The 22,939-nt window shown below is 38.1% G+C and overlaps 1 protein-coding gene across 1 annotated transcript in view; it reads left to right on the top strand.

The window, feature by feature from the left end:
* SEPTIN14 (septin 14) overlaps positions 1-22,939 on the top strand; it is an 85,617-nt gene that overhangs the window by 43,294 nt on the left and 19,384 nt on the right. Inside the window, exon 7 of the mRNA XM_025986424.2 lies at positions 22,723-22,819. Coding sequence (XP_025842209.2) covers positions 22,723-22,819 — 97 coding nt within the window. The remainder of the gene's footprint in view (positions 1-22,722; positions 22,820-22,939) is intronic.

Below are 22,939 nucleotides of genomic sequence, written 5' to 3'. Positions count from 1 at the left end.
TAACAGATTTTGGAGGAAGACGGTGGAGGAGTAGGGGACCCTAGTTTTATCTGGAATTCAGCTATATAGCTATCAAATCATTCTGAACACCTATGAACTCAACCAGAAATCTAAGGAAAGAATTGTTGCAATTTTTCAGAGAGAAAAGCGACCACTTTTTGCAAAGTAGGAGGTGTGGAAATGTGAATCCCAGACTATATATTGGAAGATAAATGGGTGGAGGCAGGGGAAGGCACCTCCAAAAGCGGGGTACCAGAAAGCGATATAGCAGCAGAGTGTAAAATCAAAACCTTTACAAGTCTGCTCCAGTGAGGGACATTCCTGCCTGAAAGGCACTCAGGTGGTGAGCAGGTGGAACCTTAGGAGGGACAATGTGGTCTCAGGATCCCTGGGATCATAAAAAGAACACGGGTGTCTGAGTGTGGCCGAGCTCCCAAGGATTAGAGCAGGGAAGCTAGCTGCAAACATAGAGCCCAGGAATGGGCTTTCAGCTCTGTGTTGCCATAAACCACAAATTGTGGCAGGGTCTGATGACCACTCTCAGCAGGGGTCTAGCAAGGGGCAGAACCATGGCAAGACCCCTAATCATCCCTCAAGAGGAGTGGCACAGGTGCACACCACCAGAGTCTTTAAAGTTTGGAGACTCAAAACAGGTCGCAAGCCTGAGATAAAAGTGCTTGGTTACAGGCTGTGTGAACATGGAGTGTGGATGGAAACCAGGGACACAAGAGTGATTGCTTTTCTGTGAGGGCTCACTGAATATTGGGGGGTGCAATCTTTCAGCTCCAGAGCTGGAGATTGGGAGACTGCCATTTTCATTTTAATCCCCTAAAGTGGTATGGAAAGCCTCCAGGGAACAAAAGCCACAAAGAGAAATCCTGAGCCATTTACACTGAACCTGGCCCCTGACAAGGGCGGTGCAATTCCCACCAGGCAAAGCCACCTGAGAATCAGCACATCAGGCCCCTCCCCCAAAAGACCGCAGGAACATCTGGCTAACACCAAGGTTACAGATCACACAAAACTGCAAAACTGCAGCACGAGGGGAAAATGGTATATAGAATTCATGTTTTTTTTTTTTTTACCTCATGATTCTTTAGTCTTTCAGTTTTAATATATTTTCCTTTTTAACTAATTTCTCATTTTATCAACTCTTTTTTAAAAGTTTTGTTGAATTTTCATTTTTACAGTTATATTCTATCTTTTCATTGCATATAATTTAATTTTTGTAAATGTGTAAGTTTTTCTTTCTTTACAATTGCGGGATCCAGTTTTCTTCTAAAAGAAGAAGAAAGAAAGAGAGGGAAGCAGAAGGTATATTTGAGTAAATTATAGCTGATAAATTCCCCAATCTGGGGAAGGAAATAGGAATTCAAGTCAAGGAGGCACAGAGAACCCCCTTCAAAAAGTTAGGTCAACATCTTGACAGGTAATAGCGAAGGTTGCAAATTTCAGAGATAAAGAGAAAATCCTGAAAGCAGCTCAGGCAATAGGTCTTTAATCTACAAGGGTAAAAATATAAGGCTGGCAGCAGAGCCATCCACAGAGACCTGGCAGACGAGAAAAGACTGGCATGATATATTCAAGGGCTAAATGAGAAAAATATGCATCTAAGAATACTTTATCCAGCAAGGCTGTCATTCAGAAAGGAAAGAGAGATTAAAGAGCTTCCAGAACAAACAGAAACTAAAACAATTTGTGATCACTATAACAGCCTTGTAAGAAATATTAAAGGGGATCCTTTAAGTAAAGAGAGAGTCTAAAAGCAACACAGACCAGAAAAGGAAAGAGCCTATATCCAGAAACAGTGACTTTACAGGGAATACAATGGTATTAAATTCATAGTTTCAATAGTTACTCTAAATGTAAACAGACTAACTGATCCAATCAAAAGATACAGGGTAGTAGATTGGATAAAAAAAAAAAAAAGCAAGACCCATTGATATGCTATCAATAAGAGACTCATTTTAGACCCAAAGACAACTCCAGGTTAAAAGTGAGGAGATGGAAAACCATTTATCATGCCAATGTCCATCAAAAGAAAGCTGCAATAGCAATCCTTATTTCAGAAAAATTAGATTTTAAACCAAAGAGTGCAATAAAAGATGAAGAAAGACACTATATCATAGCTAAAGTGTCCATCCAACAAGAAGATCTAACTATTGTAAATATCTATGCCCCTTAAATGGGAGCATCCAATTATATAAACCAATTAATAGTTAAATTAAAGAAATACATTGATAATAATACCATAATAGTAGGAGACTTTAACACCCCACTCAAAGATCAGGAGATCAACAAGGAAATAAAAACTTTGAATGACACACTGGACCAGATGGACTTCACAGATATATTCAGAGCAATTCATCATAAAACATTCTTTAGGATACACATTCTTCTAGAATGCATATGGAACATTCTCCAGAATATGCCACACAATGAGTCACAAATTTCGTTTAAAGTAGTATCAAAGGCCTGAGATCATACAATGCATATTTTTAGACCATAATGTTTTGAAACTTGAACTCAATCACAAGACGAAATTTGGAAGGAATTCAAACACTTGGAGGTTAAAGAATGAATGGGTCAACCAGGAAATTAAAGAAGTTTAAAAAATTATGGAAACAAATGAAAATGGAAAAAAATAAACAATGGTTAAAAACGTTTGAGATGCAGCAAAAGTTGTTCTAAGAGGGAAGTATATAGCAATGCAAGCCTTTCTCAAGAAATAAGAAAGGTCTGCAATACAGAAGCTAACTTTACACCTAAAGGAGCTGGAGAAAGAATGGCAAATAAATCTTAAACCAAGCAGAAGAAGAGAATTAATAAGGATTAGAACAGAAATAAATGAAATATAAATTAAAAGAACAATGGATCAATGAAAGTAGGAACTGGTTCTTTGAAAGAATCAGTAAACTTCTAGCCAGACTCAAATAAATAAAATCGTGAATGAAAGAGGAGAAATGAAAAAAAAAACAAAAAAACAAAAACAGAAAGAGTAGAAATAACAAACAACACAAAAGAAATACAAATAATAAGAAAAACATATTATGAGCAACTATATGCCAAAAAATTAGGTAATCTGGAACAAATGGATTCATTTGTGGATTCATTCCTAGAAACTTATAAACTACCAAAACTGAAACAGGAAGAAATATAAAACATTAACAGGCCTTTAAACAGCAAAGAAATTGAAGCAGTAATTTAAAATCTCCCCAAAAAATGAAATTCCAGGGCTGGATAGCTTCTCAGGGAAATTCTACCAAGAATTTAAAGAACTAATACCTATTCTGAAACAGCTCCAAAAAATAAAAATGGAAGGAAAACTTACAAACTCATTCTATGAGACAAGCATACCTTGATCCCAAAACCAGACAAAAACTTCACTAAGAAGGAGAATTATAGACCAATATCTCTGATGAACATGGATGCAAAAATTCTGAGCAAGATACTAGCTAGTATGATCCAACAGTACATTGAAAGGATTATTCACCACAGACAAATGGAATTTATTCCTTGGCTGCAAGGGTGGTTCAACATCCTCAAATCAATCAATGCGATACACTTCATTAAGAGAAAGGACAAGATGCATATGATTCTCTCAATAGATGCAAAAAAAGCATTTGACGAAGTACAACGTCCTGTTTTGATTAAAGAAAAAACAGTCCATAGTGTAGGGATAGATAGGTGCATTTGCACCCAAAACCATAAGATACCTAGGAATAAACCTAAACAAAGAGGTAAAGGATCTGTACTCTGAAAATTGTAGACACTTATGAAAGAAATTGAGGAAGACACAAAGAAATGGAGAAATATTCCATGCCCATGATTGGAAGAATAAATATTGTTAAAGTATCTATGCTACCCAGAGCAATCCACAGATTCAATGCAATCCCTATCAAAATACCATTAACATTTTTCACAAAGCTGGAACAGAAATCCTAAAATTTGTATGGAGCCAGAAAAGATCCCGAATAGTCAAAGTAAAGTAATGTTGAAAAAGAAAACCAGAGCCAGGGGCAATACAATGCCTGACTTCAAGTTGTACTACAAAGCTATGATCAGCAAGACAGTGTGGTGCTGGCACAACAGACACATAGATAAATGGAACAGAATAGGGAACCCAGAAATGGCCCCTCAACTCTATGGTCAGCTAATACTCGACAAAGCAGGAAAGAATATCCAATGGAATAAGGACAGTGTCTTCAACAAATGGTGTTGGGAAAATTGGACAGCCATGTGCAGAAGAATGAAACTGGACCTTTTTTGTTGCATCACACAAAAATAAACTCAAAATGGATGAAAGATCTAAATGTGAGACAAGAACCCATCAAAATCCTAGAGGAGAATACAGACAGCAACCTCTTTTAGGTTGCTTCCACTACACAGCAGCTTTTTGCTATACACATCTCCAAAGATAAGGAAACAAAGGCAAAAGGGGACATTGAGATTAAAAACTTCTACACAGCAAAGGAAACAGTTGACAAAATCAAAAGACAACTTACAGATTTGGAGAATGGATTTGCAAAAGTTTTATCAGGTAAAGGGTTAGTATCTAAAATCTACAAAGAACTTATTAAACTCAACAGTCTAAAACACATAATCCAATCAAGAAATAGGCAGAAGCCTTGAACAGACATTTCTCCAAAGAATACATACAAATGGCCAATAGACACATGAAAATGCTCCACATTACTTGGCACCAGTGAAATATTGATTATTGAATATTAATTTCAAAACTTCGAAAAGATACCAGCTCACATAAGTCAGAATAGCTAAAATTAACAGATCAAGAAATGCTATATGTTTGCAAGGATGTGAGGCGTGGAGAGAAGGGAACCCTCTTATGCTGTTGGTGAGAATGCAAGCTGGTACAGCCACTCTGGAAAACAGTAGGGACATTCCTCAAAATGTTAAAAATAGAACTACCCTAGGACACAGCAATTGCACTGCTAGGTATTTACCCAAAAGATACAAATGTAGTGATCTGAAGGGGCACATGTTTCCCAATGTTTATAGCAGCAATATCCACAACAGCCAAACTATGGAAAGAACCCAGATGTCCTTTGACAGATGAATAGATATATATAGATAGATAGATAGAGATATAGATAATAGGTATAGATACAGATAGATATATACAGTCAGAGATCAAAAAATGAATCTTGCCATTTGCAATGTTGTATATAGAACTAGAGGGTCTTATGCTACGTAAAATATGTCACTCAGAGAAAGATAATTATCATATGATTTCACTCACATGTAGAATTTAAGAAACAAAACATAGAGGAAGTGAGGGAAAAATAACACAAGATGAGATCAGAAAGGGAGATAAATCATAAGACCCTTAAGCATAGGAAAGAAACTCAGGGTTGCTGGAAGGGAGGGAGTAAGAGGTTGGGTTAAGTGGGTGATGGGCATTAGGAAGGGCCCATGATGTAATGAGCACTGGATGTTATATACAACTAATAAACTGAACTCTACCTTGAAACTAATAATACACTATATGTTAATTAATTGAATTTAAATAATAAGAAATGTAACAGAATTCTGCACTTTGATTTCATATCCTGAGGCTTTGCTGAATTCCTGTATGAGTTCTAGCAATATATTTGTGGAGTCTTTTGGTTTTTCTATATAGAATATCACATAATTTGTAAATCGTGAAAATTTGACTTCTTCCTTGCTAATGTAGATGACTTTCATTTATTTTTGTTGTCTGATGGCTGAGGCTAAGACTTCCAGTAACGTGTTAAGTGATAATCATTAGAGTGGACATTCTTGTCTTTGTACTGATGATAGGAGAAAGACTCTTATTTTTTTTAATTTTTTATTTGACAATGACCTGTAAAACATTTATTATTGCCCCTTTCATGTCATCTTGATTTATATTTCTACTTAAAAAGAATAACAAACTTCTAAAATATAATACTTCCTTTGATTTGATTTTTTTGTATATTTTTATTGGAGCTTGATTTGCCAATATATAGTATAACATCCATGTTCATTCCATCAAGTGTCTACCTCAGTGCCAGTCACCCAGTCACCCCATTACCTCGCCCACCTCCCCTTCCACTACCCCTTGTTCTTTTCCAAGAGTTAGAAGTCTCTCATATTCTGATATTTCTCACTCATTTTCTCTCTTTTCCTCTTTAATCCCTAATTAAGAATGATATTAGTTGTAGGTCTTTCATATATGACCATTAAGATGTTGAGTTGTGTTCCCTCTATTCCCACTTTGTGGAGGGTTTTAATCAGGAAAGGATGCTGTATTTTTGTCAAATGATTTTTCTTAATCTAGTGAGAAGATGGTGTGGTTCTTATCCTTTCTTTTTTTAATGTGATGTCTCACGTTGATTAGTGGATGTTGAACTGCCCTTACAGCTAAGGAATAATCCCATTTGGTTGTGCTGAATAATCCTTTTAATGTACTGTTGGATCCCATTAGCTGGTATATTGCTGAGAATTTTTACATCCATATTCATCAGAGGTATTGCTCTGTAATTCTTCTTTTTAGTGGAATCTTTAGTTTTAGGTTCAAAGTGATGCTGGCCTCACAGAATGAGTTTGTAAGTTTTTCTTCCATTTCTATTTTTTGGAAAAGTTTTAGAACAGGTATTAATTCTTTAAATGCTTGATAGAATTCTCCCTGGGTAGCCATCCATCCCTGGAATCTTGTTTGTTGGGAGATTTTTAATTACTGTTTCATTTTTTTTCCTGGCTATGTGTGTCTTTGGATTTTCTATTTCTTCTTGTTTTAGTTTTAGTAGTGTGTAAGTTTCTAGCAGTGTGTCTATTTCTTCTAGATCACCTAGTTTGTTGAAAGATAATTTTTCATAGTAATTTTATTTATTTGAAAAGAGAGAGAGTAAGAAAAAGCATGACCAAGGGGTGGTGCCGAGGGAGGTCAAGCAGAATTTCCACTGAGAGATGAGCTTGATGTGTGCTTTGATTCCAGGACCCCAAGACCATGACCTGAGCTAAAGTCAGATAATCAACTGAGCCACCCATGCCCCAATTCATTTATTCTTTGGTGGGATGTTCTTTAATCTCCATGTATTTGAAGTCTCTCCAAATTTTTTCTTGAGGTTGACTTCCAGTTTTATATTGTTTTGGTCTCAAAATATACATAATATGATCTTGATCTTTTTGTACTTGTTGAGGGCTAATATGTGATGCAGTATGTGATCTATTCTATAGAATGTTCCATGTGCGTTCAAGAAGACTATGTATTCTGCTGCTTTAGGATGAAATGTTCTGAATATATCTGTTTAGTCCATTTGTTTTTATTGTGTCATTCACAGCCCTTGTTTTATTGTTGCTCTTCTACTTAGATTATCCATCCATTGCTGTGAGTGGGGTGTTAAAGTCCCACACTGCTATGTGTAATTATTAATGAGTCTCTTTATGTCTGTTATTAATTGATGTATATATTTAGGTGCTCCCAAGTTGGGGGCATATTTACCATTGCATGTTCTTGATGGGTAGAAACCTTAATTATGATATATTTCCCTTATTCATCACATGTTATAGTCTTTGTTTTAAAATCTAGTTTGGATAGGCAGGGAAAGATGGCAGAAGAGTAGGGGTCCTTAATTCACCTGGTCCCACCAACTTACCTAGATAACATTCAAAACATCCTGAACACCTACAAATTCGACCTGAGATTTAAAGAGAGAACAGCCAGAAACTACAGAGAGAAGGGTTTTTCGCTTCTAGGAAGGATCATCTAGAGTAAAATTTACTTAGGTTGTGGTTGATATTCTTGACTCAGTCTGCTCGTACAGCCACTCTGCACTGAGAAAAATGACTGGAAGCAAGAATTCACCACAAAGAAAGAATCAAAAACAGTATTATCTGCAACAGAGTTACAGAATTTGATTTACAATTCAATGTCAGAAAGCCAATTCAGAAACACAATTGTAAAGCTACTGGAAGCTCTGGAAAAAAGCATAAAGGATTCAAGAGACTTCATTACTGCAGATTTTAGATCTAATCAGGCCAAAATTAAAACTCAATTAAATTAGATGCAATCCAAACTGGAGGTCTTAATGATGAGGGTTAATGAGGTGGAAGACAGAGTGAGTGACATAGAAGATAAGTTTATGGCAAGGAAGAAAACTGAGGAATAAAGAGAAAAACGATTAAGACATCATGGGGAAAGGTTAAAGGAAATAAATGACAGCATCAGAAAAAGAATCTACATATAATTGGGGTTCAAGAAAAGGCCAAGAGGGCCAGAGGGCCAGAGAGTATATTTAAACAAATCATAGCTGAGAACGTCCCAATATGGGGAGGGAAACACGCATTCAGATCCAAGAGATAGAGACGTCTCCCCGACCAAAAAAATGAAGAAAACAGTTCAACACCTCGACATTTAATCGTGAAACTTGCAAGTTCCAAAGCTAAAGAGAAAATCCTGAAAGCAGCAAGAGACAAGATACTCTTAACTTATATGGGGAGAATATCAGACCTCTCCACAGAGACCTGATATTTAAGGTGCTGAATGAGAAGAACATGCAGCCAAGAATACTTTATCCAGCAAGGCTCTCATTCAGAATAGAAGGAGAGATAAAGAATTTCCAGGACAGGCAGAAACTGAAAGAATATGTGACCACCAAATCAGCTCTGCAAGAAATATTAAAGGGGATCCTGTAAGAGAAAGAGGAAGCCCAGAGAAACAATCCACAAAAACAGGGTCTGAATAGGTATTATGATGACACTGAATTCATATCTTTCAATAGTTACTCTAAATGTGAATGGGCTAAATGATCCCATCAAAAGACACAGGGTTTTGACTGGATAAAAAAGCAAGACCCAGCTATTTGCTCTCTACAAGAGACTCATTTTATTTATTTGTTTTTTATAAACTTACTTTTATTGGTGTTCAATTTGCCAACATATAGAATAACACCCAGCGCTCATCCCATCAAGTGCCCCCCTCAGTGCCCATCACCCAGTCACCCAGACCCCCCGCCCACCTCCTCTTCAACCACCCCTAGTTCATTTCCCAGAGTTAGGAGCCTCTCATGTTCTGCCTCCCTCCCCGATATTTTCTACTCATTTTTTCTCCTTTCCCCTTTATTCCCTTTCACTATTTTTTATATTCCCCAAATGAATGAGAGCATACAATGTTTGTCCTTCTCTGATTGACTTATTTCACTCAGCATAATACCCTCCAGTTCCATCCACGTCGAAGCAAATGGTGGGTATTTGTCATTTCTAAAGGCTGAGTAATATTCCATTGTATACATAAACCACATATTCTTTACCCATTCATCTTTCGATGGACACCGAGGCTCCTTCCACAGCTTGGCTATTGTGGACATTGCTGCTGTGAACATTGGGGTGCAGGTAAAGCGACTCATTTTTAGACCTAAGGACACCTCCAGCCTGAAAATGAACATGTGGAGAACCATTTACCATTCAAATGGTCCTCAAAAGAAAGCTGAGGTAGCAATCCTCATATCAGATAAATTAGTTTATCCCAAAGACTATAGTAAGAGATGAGGAGAGACACTATATCATACTTTAAAGGGTCTATCCAACAAAAAGAACTAACAATCATGAATATTTATGCCCCTAATATGGGAGCTGCAAGTATATCAATCAATTAATAACCAAAGTGGAGACATACTTAGATAATAATACGTGTATAGTAAGAGACAACAACACACTACTCTCAGCAAATGACAGATGTTCTAAGCAGAACATCACCAAAGATTATGTATACAATGGAATATTACTCAGCAATAAGAAACGACAAATACCCACCACTTGCTTCAACGTGGATGGAACTGGAGGGTATTATGCTGAGTGAAACAAGTCAATCGGAGAAGGACAAACAGTGTATGTTCTCATTCATTTGGGGAATATAAATAATAGTGAAAGGGAACATAAAGGAAGGGAAAAGAAATGTTGGGAAATATCAGGAAGGGAGACAGAACATAAAGTCTCCTAACTCGGGGAAACGAACTAGGGGTGGTGGAAGGGGAGGAGGGCGGGTGTTGGTGGGGAATGGGTGACGGGCACTGAGGTGGACACTTGACGGGATGAGCACTGGGTGTTTTTCTGTATGTTGGTAAATTGAACACCAATAAAAACTAATTAAACAAAATAAAAATAAAAATAAAAAAATAAAAGATAAAAAAAAAAGAACATCACCAAAGAAACAAGGGTCTTAAATGATACACTGGACCAGATGGATTTCACAGATATTTACAGAGTGAAATAGATTGCAGACAAGAATCCCTCAAAAAATTGGAAAAAACTCAAATACACAAGCTAACTTCTCACCTAAAGGAACTGGAGAAAGAACAACAAGTAAAACCAACTCCAGGCAGAGGAAGAGAGATAATAAAGATTGGATCAGAACTCAATGAAATATAGACTAGAAGAGCTGTAGAGCAGATCAAAAAAAACAGAAGTAGGTTCTTTGCCAGAATTAACAAGATAGATAAACCCCAGCCAGCCTTCTTAAAAAGAAAAGACTCAAATCATGAATGAAAGGGGAGAAACCATGACCAATACCAAGGAAATACAAATGATTATAAAAACGTATTAGGAGCAGCTATACTCTAATAAATTAGGCAATTTAGAAGAAATGGATGAATTTCTGGAAAACCACAACTTACCAAAACCAGAACAGGAAGAAATAGAAAACCTGAACAGGTCAATAACCAGGGAGGAAATTGAAGCAGTCATCAAACACCTTCCTAGACACAGAAGTCCAGGGCCAGATGGCTTCCCAGGGGAATTCTATCAAACGTTTACAGAAGAAACAATACCCATTCTACTAAAACTCTGAAACACAGAAAAGGGACGAAATACTTCTAAACTCATTTTATAAGGCAGCATCACCTTAATGCCAAAACAAGACAAAGACCCCACCAAAAAGGAGAATAATAGACCAATATCCCTGATGACCTCAGATGCAAAAATTCTCACTATGATACTAGCCAGTAGGCTACAACAGTATATTAAAATGATTATTCACCATGACCAAGTGGGATTTATCCCCAAGATGCAAAGATGGTTCAACACTCGTAAAGCAATCAATGTGATTCACCATATCAACAAGGGAAAAAACAAGACCCTATGATCCTATCAATATTTGCAGAGAAGGCATTTGACAAAATACAACATCCATTCCTTTACCTCCTTGGTTAGGTTTATTCCTAGGTATCCTATGCTTTTGGGTGAAATTGTCAACGGGATTGACTCCTTAATTTCTCTTTCTTCAGTCTCATTGTTAGTGTATAGAAATGCCATTGACTTCTGGGCATTCATTTTGTATCCTGCGACACTGCCAAATTGCTGTATGAGTTCTAGCAATCTTGGGGTGGAGGCTTTTGGGTTTTCTATGTAGAGTATCATGTCATCAGCGAAGAGGGAGAGTTTGACTTCTTCTTTGCCAATTTGAATGCCTTTAATTTCTTTTTGTTGTCTGCTGAGGCTAGGACTTCCAGTACTATGTTGAATAGCAGTGGTGAGAGTGGACATCCCTGTCTTGTTCCTGATCTTAGGGGAAAGGCTCCCAGTGCTTCCCCAGCGAGAATGATATTTGCTGTGGGCTTTTCATAGATGGCTTTTAAGATGCCGAGGAATGTTCCCTCTATCCTTAGGCTCTGAAGAGTTTTGATCAGGAATGGAGGCTGTATTTTGTCAAATGCTTTCTCTGCATCTAATGAGAGGATCATATGGTTCTTGGTTTTTCTCTTGCTGATATGATGAATCACATTCATTGTTTTACGAGTGTTGAACCAACCTTGTGTCCCAGGGATAAATCCTACTTGGTCATGGTGAATAATTTTCTTAATGTACTTTTGGATCTTATTGGCTAGTATCTTGTTGAGAATTTTTTGCATCCATGTTCATCAGGGATATTGGTCTGTAATTCTCCTTTTTGGTGGGGTCATTGTCTGGTTTTGGAATTAAGGTGATGCTGGCCTCATAGAACGAATTTGGAAGTACTCCATCTCTTTCTATCTTTCCAAACAGCTTTAGTAGGATAGGTATGGTTTATTCTTTAAACGTTTGATAGAATTCCCCTGGGAAGCCATCTGGCCCTGGACTTTTGTGTCTTGGGAGGTTTTTGATGACTGCTTCAATTTACTCCCTGGTTATTGGCCTGTTCAGGTTTTCTATTTCTTCCTGTTCCAGTTTTGGTAGTTTGTGGCTTTCCAGGAATGCGTCCATTTCTTCTACATTGCCTAATTTATTGGCGTATAGCTGTTCATAATATGTTTTTAAAACCGTTTGTATTTCCTTGGTGTTGTTGGTAGTGATCTCTCCTTTCTCATTCATGATTTTATTAATTTGAATCTTCTCTCTCCTCTTTTTAATAAGGCTGGCTAATGGTTTATGTATCTTATTAATTCTTTCAAAGAACCAAGTCCTGGTTTTGTTGATCTGTTCCACAGTTCTTCTGGTCTCGATTTTGTTGAGTTCTGCTCCAATCTTAATTAACTCTTTTCTTCTGCTGGGTGTAGGATCTATCTGCTGTTTTTTCTCTAGCTCCTTCAGGTGTAAGGTTAGCTTTTGTATTTGAGTTCTTTCCAGTTTTTGAATGGATGCTTGTGTTGCAATGCATTTCCCCCTCAGGACTGCTTTTGCTGCATCCCAAAGATTTTGAACGGTTGTATCTTCATTCTCATTAGTTTCCATGAATCTTTTTCATTCTTCCTTAATTTCCTGGTTGACCCTTTCATCTTTTAGCAGGATGGTCCTTAACCTCCACGTGTTTGAAGTCCTTCCAAACTTCTTGTTGTGATTTAGTTCTAATTTCAAGGCATTATGGTCTGAGAATATGCAGGGGACGATCCCAATCTTTTGGTATCGGTTCAGACCCGATTTGTGACCCAGTATGTGGTCTATTCTGGAGAAAGTTCCATGTGCACTTGAGAAGAATGTGTATTCAGTTGAGTTTGGATGTAAAGTTCTGTAGAGATCTGTGATATCCATCTGGTCCAGTGTATCATTCAAAGCTCTCGTTTCTTTGGAGATGTTGTGCTTAGAAAACCTATCGAGGGTAGAAAGAGCTAGATTGAAGTCACCAGGTATAAGTGTATTATTATCTAAGTATTTCTTCACTTTGGTTATTAATTGATTTAAATATTTGGCAGCTCCCACATTCGGGGCATATATATTGAGGATTGTTAAGTCCTCTTGTTGGATAGATCCTTTAAGTATCATATAGTGTCCCTCTTCATCTCTCACTACAGTCTTCAGGGTAAATTTTAGTTTATCTGATATAAGGATGGCTACCCCTGCTTTCTTTTGAGGACCATTCGAATAGTAAATGTTTCTCCAACCTTTTATCTTCAGGTTGTAGGTGTCCTTCTGTCTAAAATGAGTCTATTGTAGACAGCAAATAGATGGGTCCTGCTTTTTTATCCAGTCTGAAACCCTGCGCCTCTTGATGGGGTCATTAAGCCTGTTCACGTTCAGAGTTACTATTGACAGATATGAGTTTAGTGTCATCATGATATCTATTCAGTCCTTGTTTTTGTGGATTGTTCCACTGAACTTCTTCTTAAAGGGGAATTTTAAGAGTCCCCCTTAAAATTTCTTGCAGAGCTGGTTTGGAGGTCACATATTCTTTCAGTTCCTGCCTGTCTTGGAAGCTCTTTATCTCTCCTTCCATTCTGAATGAGAGCCTTGCTGGATAAAGTATTCTTGGTTGCATGTTTTCTCATTAGGACCCTGAATATATCCTGCCAGCTCTTTCTGGCCTGCCAGGTCTCTGTGGAGAGGTTTGCTGTTACCCTAATACTCCTCCCCATAAAAGTCAGAGATTTCTTGTCTCTTGCTGCGTTAAGGATCTTCTCTTTATCTTCGGAATTTGCAAGCTTAACTATTAAATTCCGAGGTGTTGAACGGTTTTTAATGATTTTAGTGGGGGTCTCTCTATTTCCTGATTCTTAATGGCTCTTTCCCTTCCCAGATTAGGAAAGTTTTCAGCTATGATTTGTTCAAATACATATTCTGGACCTCTGTCCCTTTTCGGCGCCCTCGGGAACCCCAATTAAACATAGGTTTTTTTTCCTCAGGCTGTCGTTTATTTCCCTTAATCTATCTTCATGGTCTTTTAATTGTTTGTCTTTTTTTCCCTCAGTTTCCCTCTTTGCCATCAACTTTTTTCCTATGTCACTCACTCGTTCTTCCACCTCGTTAACTCTCGTCGTTAGGACTTCTAGTTTGGATTGCATCTCATTTAATTGATTTTTAATTTAAATTTAAATTTCTGCCTGATTAGATCTAAATTCTGCAGTCATGAAGTGTCTTGAGTCTTTTATGCTTTTTTCTAGAGCCACCAGTAGCTGTATAATAGTGCTTCTGAATTGGCTTTCTGACATTGAGTTGTAATCCAGATTTTGTAACTCTATGGGAGAGAGGACTGTTTCTGATTCTTTCTTTTGAGGTGAGGTTTTCCTTCTAGTCATTTTGCTCAGTGCAGAGTGGCCAAAAACAAGTTGTATTGGGAAAAGGAGAAAAAGAGAGGAGAGAAAGAAGGAAAGAAAAGAGAAAAAAAGGAAGAAAAAAGAAAAGAAAGAGAAGAAAAAGAGAAAGAAAAAGAAAGGAAAAAGAAAAAGGTGGGGGAAGCAAACAGAAATCATAAATCAAAAGAAAACAAAACAAAACACGGGGGAGTATCTTCTGATTCTGTATACTGTAAGTCCCTTGACTTCCCCTGGAACTTGTCCGTCTAGCTGGTCTTCTGGGAGATGGGAATGTTGTGCTGATTTTCAGGTGTTAGCACCTGGGGGAGCTTCTCTGCCCCCTGCCTGGTGCAGGGCTCAGTGGGGGTTGTTTACCCCGTGAGGCCCCAAGAGGAACCACCGCAGCGGCGGAGGCAGCTCTGCAACCCTGGAGTCAGCTCCCGCAGTAACTCCGGGGCTCTCCATCTGCAGGGCCTGTAGGCTCCGGGGTGGGGCGCTGATCTGCTCAGCTGGGGGCAGGAGCGTCCTTGCTGTCCTGGGCCCTCCCGGCCTCTGCCTATCCCGGGGGAGGCCGGATCCTGGGTTGTGTCCCGGCGCCCTGTGCTCCGGGGCCTGCGCTGTTGGATTCGCGCTCCCGCCCCGCAGCCCCGTCCACGGAGCCGCTGCCCGAGCCCCTCCGAGCTGCTCGGGGCCCCGCCGTGCGCGCTGCAGCCCTTAGGGAGCTCGGCGCACTCTCCCGGGCGCAGGTGCCTGTTAGTGTCCCAGGGAGCCCGAGGGCACCCCCGCCCTCCTGGGTCCTGCTCTAACTCTCTGCGGGCCCCTTTCCGCCCGGGAAGGTTGGTGCAGCTCCTGCTTCTCCGGGACGGGGCTCTCCTGTCCTGGGGACACTCGCCCCGGCCTCAGCCCAGCTCCTTGCGGGGCCCCTCCCCCTTGGAGGCCTTTTGTTTCTTTATTTCTTTTCCCCCCGTCTTCCTACCTTGATAGAAGCGGGAACTCTTCTCACTGTAGCATTCCAGCTGGTCTCTCTTTAAATCTCAGGCTGAATTCATAGATTTTCAGGATGATTTGAAGGTTATCTAGGTAATTTGGTGGGGACAGGGGACCTGGGGACCCTACTCTTCTGCCATCTTGCCCCTCCCTCTATAATTTTATCATCTATATCATTGAATTGTTCCTTTCCTCGACCATCCTTGTTTTTATGGCTTGAATTTGTGTTTGCATCTCAGTTACAGCATTTTAAAATTTCAATGTGACTAAATTTTAATTCTTTTATCTCTGCAGTAAGGGATTCCCTAGTTTCTTCTATGCTTTTTTTCAAGCCCAGCTGGTATCCTTATAATTGTTATTTGAAATTCTCATTCAGACATCTTTTTTATATCTGTTTTTATTAAATCCCTGGCCATTGGTTCTATTTTCTGTTCTTTCTTTTGTGGTGAATTCCTCTGCTTTGTCATTTTTGCAGAAAAAATAAAACAAACTAGATCCTATTGTGTTTCAAACTGTTTGTTAAAAAGAAGCTAGATCAACAACAACAACAATCAAGAAGCAGCAGCAGCTAGGTACAAAAAAAGAAAATTAAAAGAAAGATAATATATAAAAATAGTTTAAAAATAAATGAAAGAAGAATAAATAATAAAAATAAGAAATAGAAATAAAAAAGAAACTACATCCTATTCCCCCTAGAGATGAAGCCTTGCAGCCTTCTATGATCAGTAGACTTGTGTGCAAGTTGTTTCTGCTTGTGTTATGGGGGTGGGGCCTCATGCTGATTCCCAGGTGGAGACTTGCTCAAGTGAAGATGTGCTTGGAGGATGGTGGGGAGTCTAGAAGGAGGGAGAGTGAGGGGGGGCAGAGCTTGGTGTAGGGTGCTCCAGCCTCCACTAGATAGATTTTTGCTCTCTTAAACCTTTAACACTGATGGGTAGGGTGAAAATAGTGATACCCTGCTCTCTGGCCCTGGAAATGAGAGTTCACACCCACCACTCTAAAAGAAACCTTAACAGAAATTCAAACTGGCTTCCTTCAGATACCTGCCTTCATTCTGTCTGTGTCTGATTTGTTTTATTATCTTAAGGGTGTGGCTTGGTTTCAAAACTCTAAATTTTAGGAGCTGGTGTGGTGCAGAACCATGCTGGACTTCTGGGGCAGGGTCTCATGGTTCTTTAGCCATTTGCTGGCCCATCCCAAGAAAGTAGTCACATTACTGTACAGTGGTTTAGGGTTTATGGCAAGGAAGAAAAGATATCTGACATCCAATCTCACTGCCCTGTACTAGATTCCCTGCTCTTATGCCTGGGAGCAGTGTAACATGTTAGCACCACCCATTCTTCTTGCATCCCAGGGCATCCTCAGACCATGCTGTCATTCCTAGGACTCTGTCCTCCTTCCCTCCTTTAAGCTATCCATGACTTGGTGGCAGCTAACTTCTAAAACTTAATATTTTATGTTTTGCTGCTTATACTACCACGTGGAATCTCTGTAAGAGGGATCCCTCCCCTCCAGAGCCCCTGTAGTTCTTATCTCCCCCAGATCTTCCCTCTGAACTTCTTACCTTCCAGAAAGTGGTTGATTTTCTACTCATAGTCTTGCAATTTTGTTCTTTCAGTCCTTAGAATAATTTATTGGATGTTCAGATTGTTTTGATAATTATCTAGCTGTGTTTAAGGGATGGGGCAAACTTAGCTTACCCCTACTTTTCTGTTATCTTAGATCCTCAAATCATATCTGAAAAGATAAACATGTTAGTTAACTTAAATTTCAAAACTACCTTCTGTACTAAAAACCATAGCATGCTTGGAACAAACAATTCTAAAATCTGTATGGAATCACAAAAGACCCCAAATAGTTAAAGTAATGTTGAAAAGGAAACCAAAGCTAAAGGAACCACAATTCTGGACTTCAAGCTGTATTACAAAGCTATGATCATCCAGACAGTATGTTACTGGCACAAAAACATACACTAAGATCAATGAAACAAAATAAATAACCCAGAAATAGACCCCCAATTCTATAGTCAACTAATCTTTGACAAAGCAAGAAAGAACATCTAATGGAAAAAAAGACAGTCTCTTCAAAAAATGGTGTTGGGAAAATTGGACTGCCATATGCAGAAGAATGTAACTGGATCACTTTCTTACACCGTATACAAAAATAAATTCAAAATGGATGAAACATCTAAATGTGATTGGAATCCATCAAAATCCTAGGGAGCAGAGGCATCATCCTCTTTCAACTTGGCCCCTGCAATTTCTTCTTAGACACGTCTCCAGAGGCAATGGAAACAAAAGCAAAAATAAACTATTGGGACTTTGGGAAAAAAACAACAAAAACCCAAACCTTTTGCAGAGCAAAGGAAACAACCAAACTAAAAGGCCACCTACAAAATAGGGGAAGATATTTAAAAATGACATACCAGATAAAGGTCTAGTATCCAAAATCTATATAGAAGTTCTCAAACTAAACACCCCCAAAACAAAAAAATCTAGTCAAGAAATGGGTAGAAGTCACGAACAGACTTTTCTCCAAAGAAGACGTACAAGTGGCTAGCAGACACGTGAAGAAATGCTCAACATCACTCATCATCAAGGAAATATAAATCAAAACCACAATGAGATACACCAGTCAGAATAGCTAAAATTAACAAGTCAGGAAATAACAGATGCAGAGAGGATGTGAAGAAACCCATTTACACATATGATTTCACTCATATGTGGAATTTAAGAAACAAAGCAAATGACTTTAGGGGAAGGGAAGGAAAAATAAAGTAAGATAAAAACAGAGGGAGGCAATTTACAAATGACTCTTAACTAATTAATGAATTCAAGGTTGCTGGAGTGGAGAAGGGAATTATTGGGGTGATGGGCATTAAGGAGGGCACTTGATATAATGAGAATTTGTGTTATATACAACTGATGAATCCTGAATTCTACTCCTGAAACTAATACACTATATATTAACTAACTTCAATTTAAACAAACAAAACAAAATGAAAAAAAAAAGTATCACATATCATCCTATCCACAAATATGAATCAAGGAATTAATAAAATAAAAATATGTAAATTATAACATATTTAAAATGTAGAGAGGGGAAATAGAAATTTAGCTTTTTAAAGATGGGTTAGTGGTGCACCTGGGTGGGTCAATGGTTGAGCATCTGCCTTCAGCTCACATCATGAACCTGGGGTCCTAGGATTGAGTCCCACATCGGGCTCCCTGTAGGGAGCCTGCTTCTCCCTCTTCCTATGTCTCTGCCTCTGTTTCTGTATGTCTCTCATAGATAGATAAATAAATAAATAAATAAATAAATAAATAAATAAATAAATAAATGTAAGTTTTAAAAATATGGGTTAGAACTTAAGTGACCATCATTTTAAAATAAGCTACTATACACATAAGATGTTATATGTAAACATAATGAATGATAAACAAAAATAAAAAACCTATAATAGACATAAAAATAAAAAAATAGAAGGATAACACTAGAGAAAAACATGAAACCACAAGGAAGAATGAAAGAGAAGGAGGAACAGAGAAGAAGTATAAAACAACTGTAAAACAACTAATAACTGGCAACAAGTACCTATTGATCAGGATGCCTGGGTGTCTCAGTGGTTGAGCCTCTGCCTTTGGCTCAGAGCATGATCCTGGAATCCCAGGATTGAGTCCCATATCAGGCTCCCCACGAGGGGCCACCTTCTCCCTCTGCCTGTGTTTCTGCCTCTTTCTCTGTATCTCTCATGAATAAAAAAAATATTTTTTTAAAAGTACCTATTTATCATTAATCACTTTAAAGGTAAATGTTTTATTTTTTTATGGGTTGTCTTTTCACTTTATTTTTTCTTTTTTTAATTTTTATTTCTTTTTTCTTTTTTTAAATAAATTAATTTTTTATTGGTGTTCAATTTACCAACATACAGAATAACACCCAGTGCTCATCCCATCAAGTGTCCCCCTCAGTGCCCGTCACCCACTCACCCCCACCCCCCACCCTCCTCCCCTTCCATCACCCCTAGTTCGTTTCCCAGAGTTAGGAGTCTTTATGTTCTGTCTCCCTTTCTGATATTTCCCACACATTTCTTCTCCCTTCCCTTCTGTTCCCTTTCACATTATTTATATTCCCCAAATGAATGAGAACATACACTGACTGTTTGTCCTTCTCCGATTGACTTACTTCACTCAGCATAATACCCTCCAGTTCCATCCACTTTGAAGCAAATGGTGGGTATTTGTCGTTTCTAATGGCTGAGTAATATTCTATTGTATACATAAACCACATCTTCTTTATCCATTCATCTTTTGATGGACACCAAGGCTTTTTCCACAGTTTGGCTATTGTGGATAATGCTGCTATAAACATCGGGGTGCAGGTGTCCCGGCATTTCATTGCATCTGAATCTTTGGGGTAAATCCCCAACAGTGCAATTGCTGGGTCGTAAGGCAGGTCTATTTTTGACTCTTTGAGGAACCTCCACACAGTTTTCCAGAGTGGCTGCACCAGTTCACATTCCCACCAACACTGTAAGAGGGTTCCCTTTTCTCCGCATCCTCTCCAACATTTGTTGTTTCCTGCCTTGTTGATTTTCCCCATTCTCACTGGTGTGAGGTGGTATCTCATTGTGGTTTTGATTTGTATTTCCCTGATGGCAAGTGATGCAGAGCATTTTCTCATGTGCTTGTTGGCCATGTCTTTGTCTTCCTCTGTGAGATTTCTCTTCATGTCTTTTGCCCATTTCATGATGTTTTAAATGTTCTAATCCAAAGACATAGAATTACTGAGTGGATAACAAAGTGAGACCCATATGTTGTATATAAGAAATTCATTCAGACCTAAAGACACATTCAGATTAAAGGAGGAGATATGAAAAAACATTTAATATGTAAGTGGAAACAAAAAGAAAAGCATAATTTAAGAAACAAAATAGGAAAACAGTATGTAAACTCCTCAGAAATTTAAAAATAGAACTATCCTATGATCCAGGGGTTACACTATTTGGTATTTATCTCCAAAATACAAAAACACTAAATCAAAGGGATGAATGCACCTCTATGTTTATAATAGTATTATTTGCAAGAGCCAATTTTTAAAAAGATTTTATTTACTTATTCACAGGAGGCACAGACATAGGTAGAGGGAGAAGCAGGCTCCCCACAGACAGCCAGATGTGGGACTCGATCCCCCAGACCTGGGATCATGCCCTGAGCTGAAGGCATATGCCTAACCACTGAGCTATCCAGGCGTCCCTACAAGAGCCAATTTTTTAAAAGATTTTATTTATTTATTCATGAGAGACACACACAGAGAGAGAGGCAGAGACACAGGCAGAGGGAGAAGCAGGCTCCATGCAGGGAGCCTGATGTGGGACTCGGTCCTGGGACTTCAGGATCACACCCTGGACCAAAGGCAGGTGCTAAACCACTGAGCAACCCAGGGATACCATACAAGAGCCAAATTATGGAAGCAGTCCAACTGCCCATTAGTAGATGAATGGATAAAGAAGATGTGGTATATCTATATAATGGAATATTATTCAGTCATAAAAGATGAAATCTTGCTATTTGCAATGGCATGGATATAGCCAGAGAATATAATGCCAAGGGAAATAAATCAGAAAAAGACAAATACCATATAGTTTCACTCATATGTGGGCTTTAAGAAACAAAACAAATGATCAAAGGAAAATAGAGAGAGAGGGAAGCCAAGAAACAGACGCTTAACTATTGATAACAGATTGGATATTAGAAGGGAGATGAGTTTGGGGGATGGGTTAAATAGGAGATGGGGATTAGGGAGTGCACTTGTGATGAGCACCAAGTGTTGAATGGAAGTGTTGAATCACTATATTGTACACCTGAAACTAATACTACACTATATGTTAACTAATTTGAATTTAAATAAAAACTTTATAAAAGAGTAAAACTATTTTAAAAATCCATAAGATCTTGTACAATTCCTATCCTCCTTGAGGCCATTAACTTATATACACTATGGAATCACTGATATGGCTATTAAGGCTTCTTGTGAGGTTTAAAGGCCATAATCTTTGCAAAGTGCCTGATACACAGGGTCTAGATACAACAAATAAGTAATAAGTACTAATTCTGTGTCTTTAATTTCTCTTTTGTTATTTTTCATACACTATTTATTTTAAGATTTCACAAATTAAACAGTTTTCTGAATTGAAAAGCTGAGTATTGTAAAATTTTTATTTATTCTTCTGTGTTATTTTTTTAGTTTTGTCTTAAAGATTTTGGCCTCTCTAATTGTACCTGTAGGAATTCATAGGGAATACTTTTTATTTTTATTTTTTTAAAGATTATTTATTTATTTATTTATTTATTTATTTATTTATTTATGATAGACATAGAGAGAGAGAGGCAGAGACACAGGAGGAGAGAGAAGCAGGCTCCATGTCAGGAGCCCGACGTGGGACTCCATCCCGGGCCTTCAGGATAGCACCCTGGGCTAAAGGCAGGCGCCAAACCGCTGAGCCACCCAGGGATCCCCACTTTTTTTTTAACCCAATTTAATTAATAAATTAAATACTGTTAATTATTAAATACTTAACATGATGCCTAATAATTTTTATTTTAGATACTTTTTGTATATCAACTCTTCTATTCAGACAATCTATGCAACTTCTGACAGACCATGAATTTATCTTGCATATTTCTGCTGTCTTTACATCCTGCTCAAAGCCTTATTTTTACTTATGATTATTCTTCTTACTTTGCTTATCATCTTCCCAAATCTCCCTTGAGTTGCACATTAATTTTCAAATCTCAGAGTGACCCTTTAGTTTTGTTTAGAATTAACTGAGACATATATAGTACTATTTACTAATATACTCTAATTGTATATTCATTAACTGGTTATTAGAGTTTTTTTCCTTAATACTTCCCATTTTAACTTCTGTACTGGAGTTAAAAGTGGTTTATTTATTCTTTCCTCAACATTTTTTCATTTCAGGTTAAAGATAATATGAAAAATATTGCATCTCATAAAAATACTTTTTATTTGTATTTCCCACAGCAGAACCCCTTGCTTTTGGCTTTACTCAGCAGACAGTTCTCAGTTGTCTGCATGGCTTGATGATAATGCTTGAAAAAATTAATTTGCACATATTTAATACCAAGGCATAAAATCTGTGACAGGGTAGATGCCCTATTGGAATAAACTTATTATGATATTCTTGTCTCTATAGATTTCCAAAACAGAAGTAATTAACAGAGTAGGCCATATTGGTATACGGGAACATGATTAAAGTTGTTCTTACTTTTAGGGACAATTACCATTTGCTGTAGTAGGGAGTATGGATGAAGTGAAAGTTGGAAAAAGAATGGTCAGAGGCCGTCAGTACCCTTGGGGAGTTTTACAAGGTAAATGTGATGGAAGTGAGCAGGCTTGCTCAGGAAAGTGTGTGTGTGTGTGTGTGTGTGTGTGTGTGGTGTGTGTGTGTGTGTGTGTGTGTGTGTGTGTGGTGTGTGTGTGTGTGTTTG

The sequence above is a fragment of the Vulpes vulpes genome, chromosome 5 (assembly GCF_048418805.1).
Source record: "Vulpes vulpes isolate BD-2025 chromosome 5, VulVul3, whole genome shotgun sequence".
In the NCBI taxonomy this organism is placed as follows: domain Eukaryota; kingdom Metazoa; phylum Chordata; class Mammalia; order Carnivora; family Canidae; genus Vulpes; species Vulpes vulpes.
The sequence above is the reverse complement of the archived record's forward strand: the minus strand, read 5'-3'. Positions and strand labels throughout refer to the sequence as shown.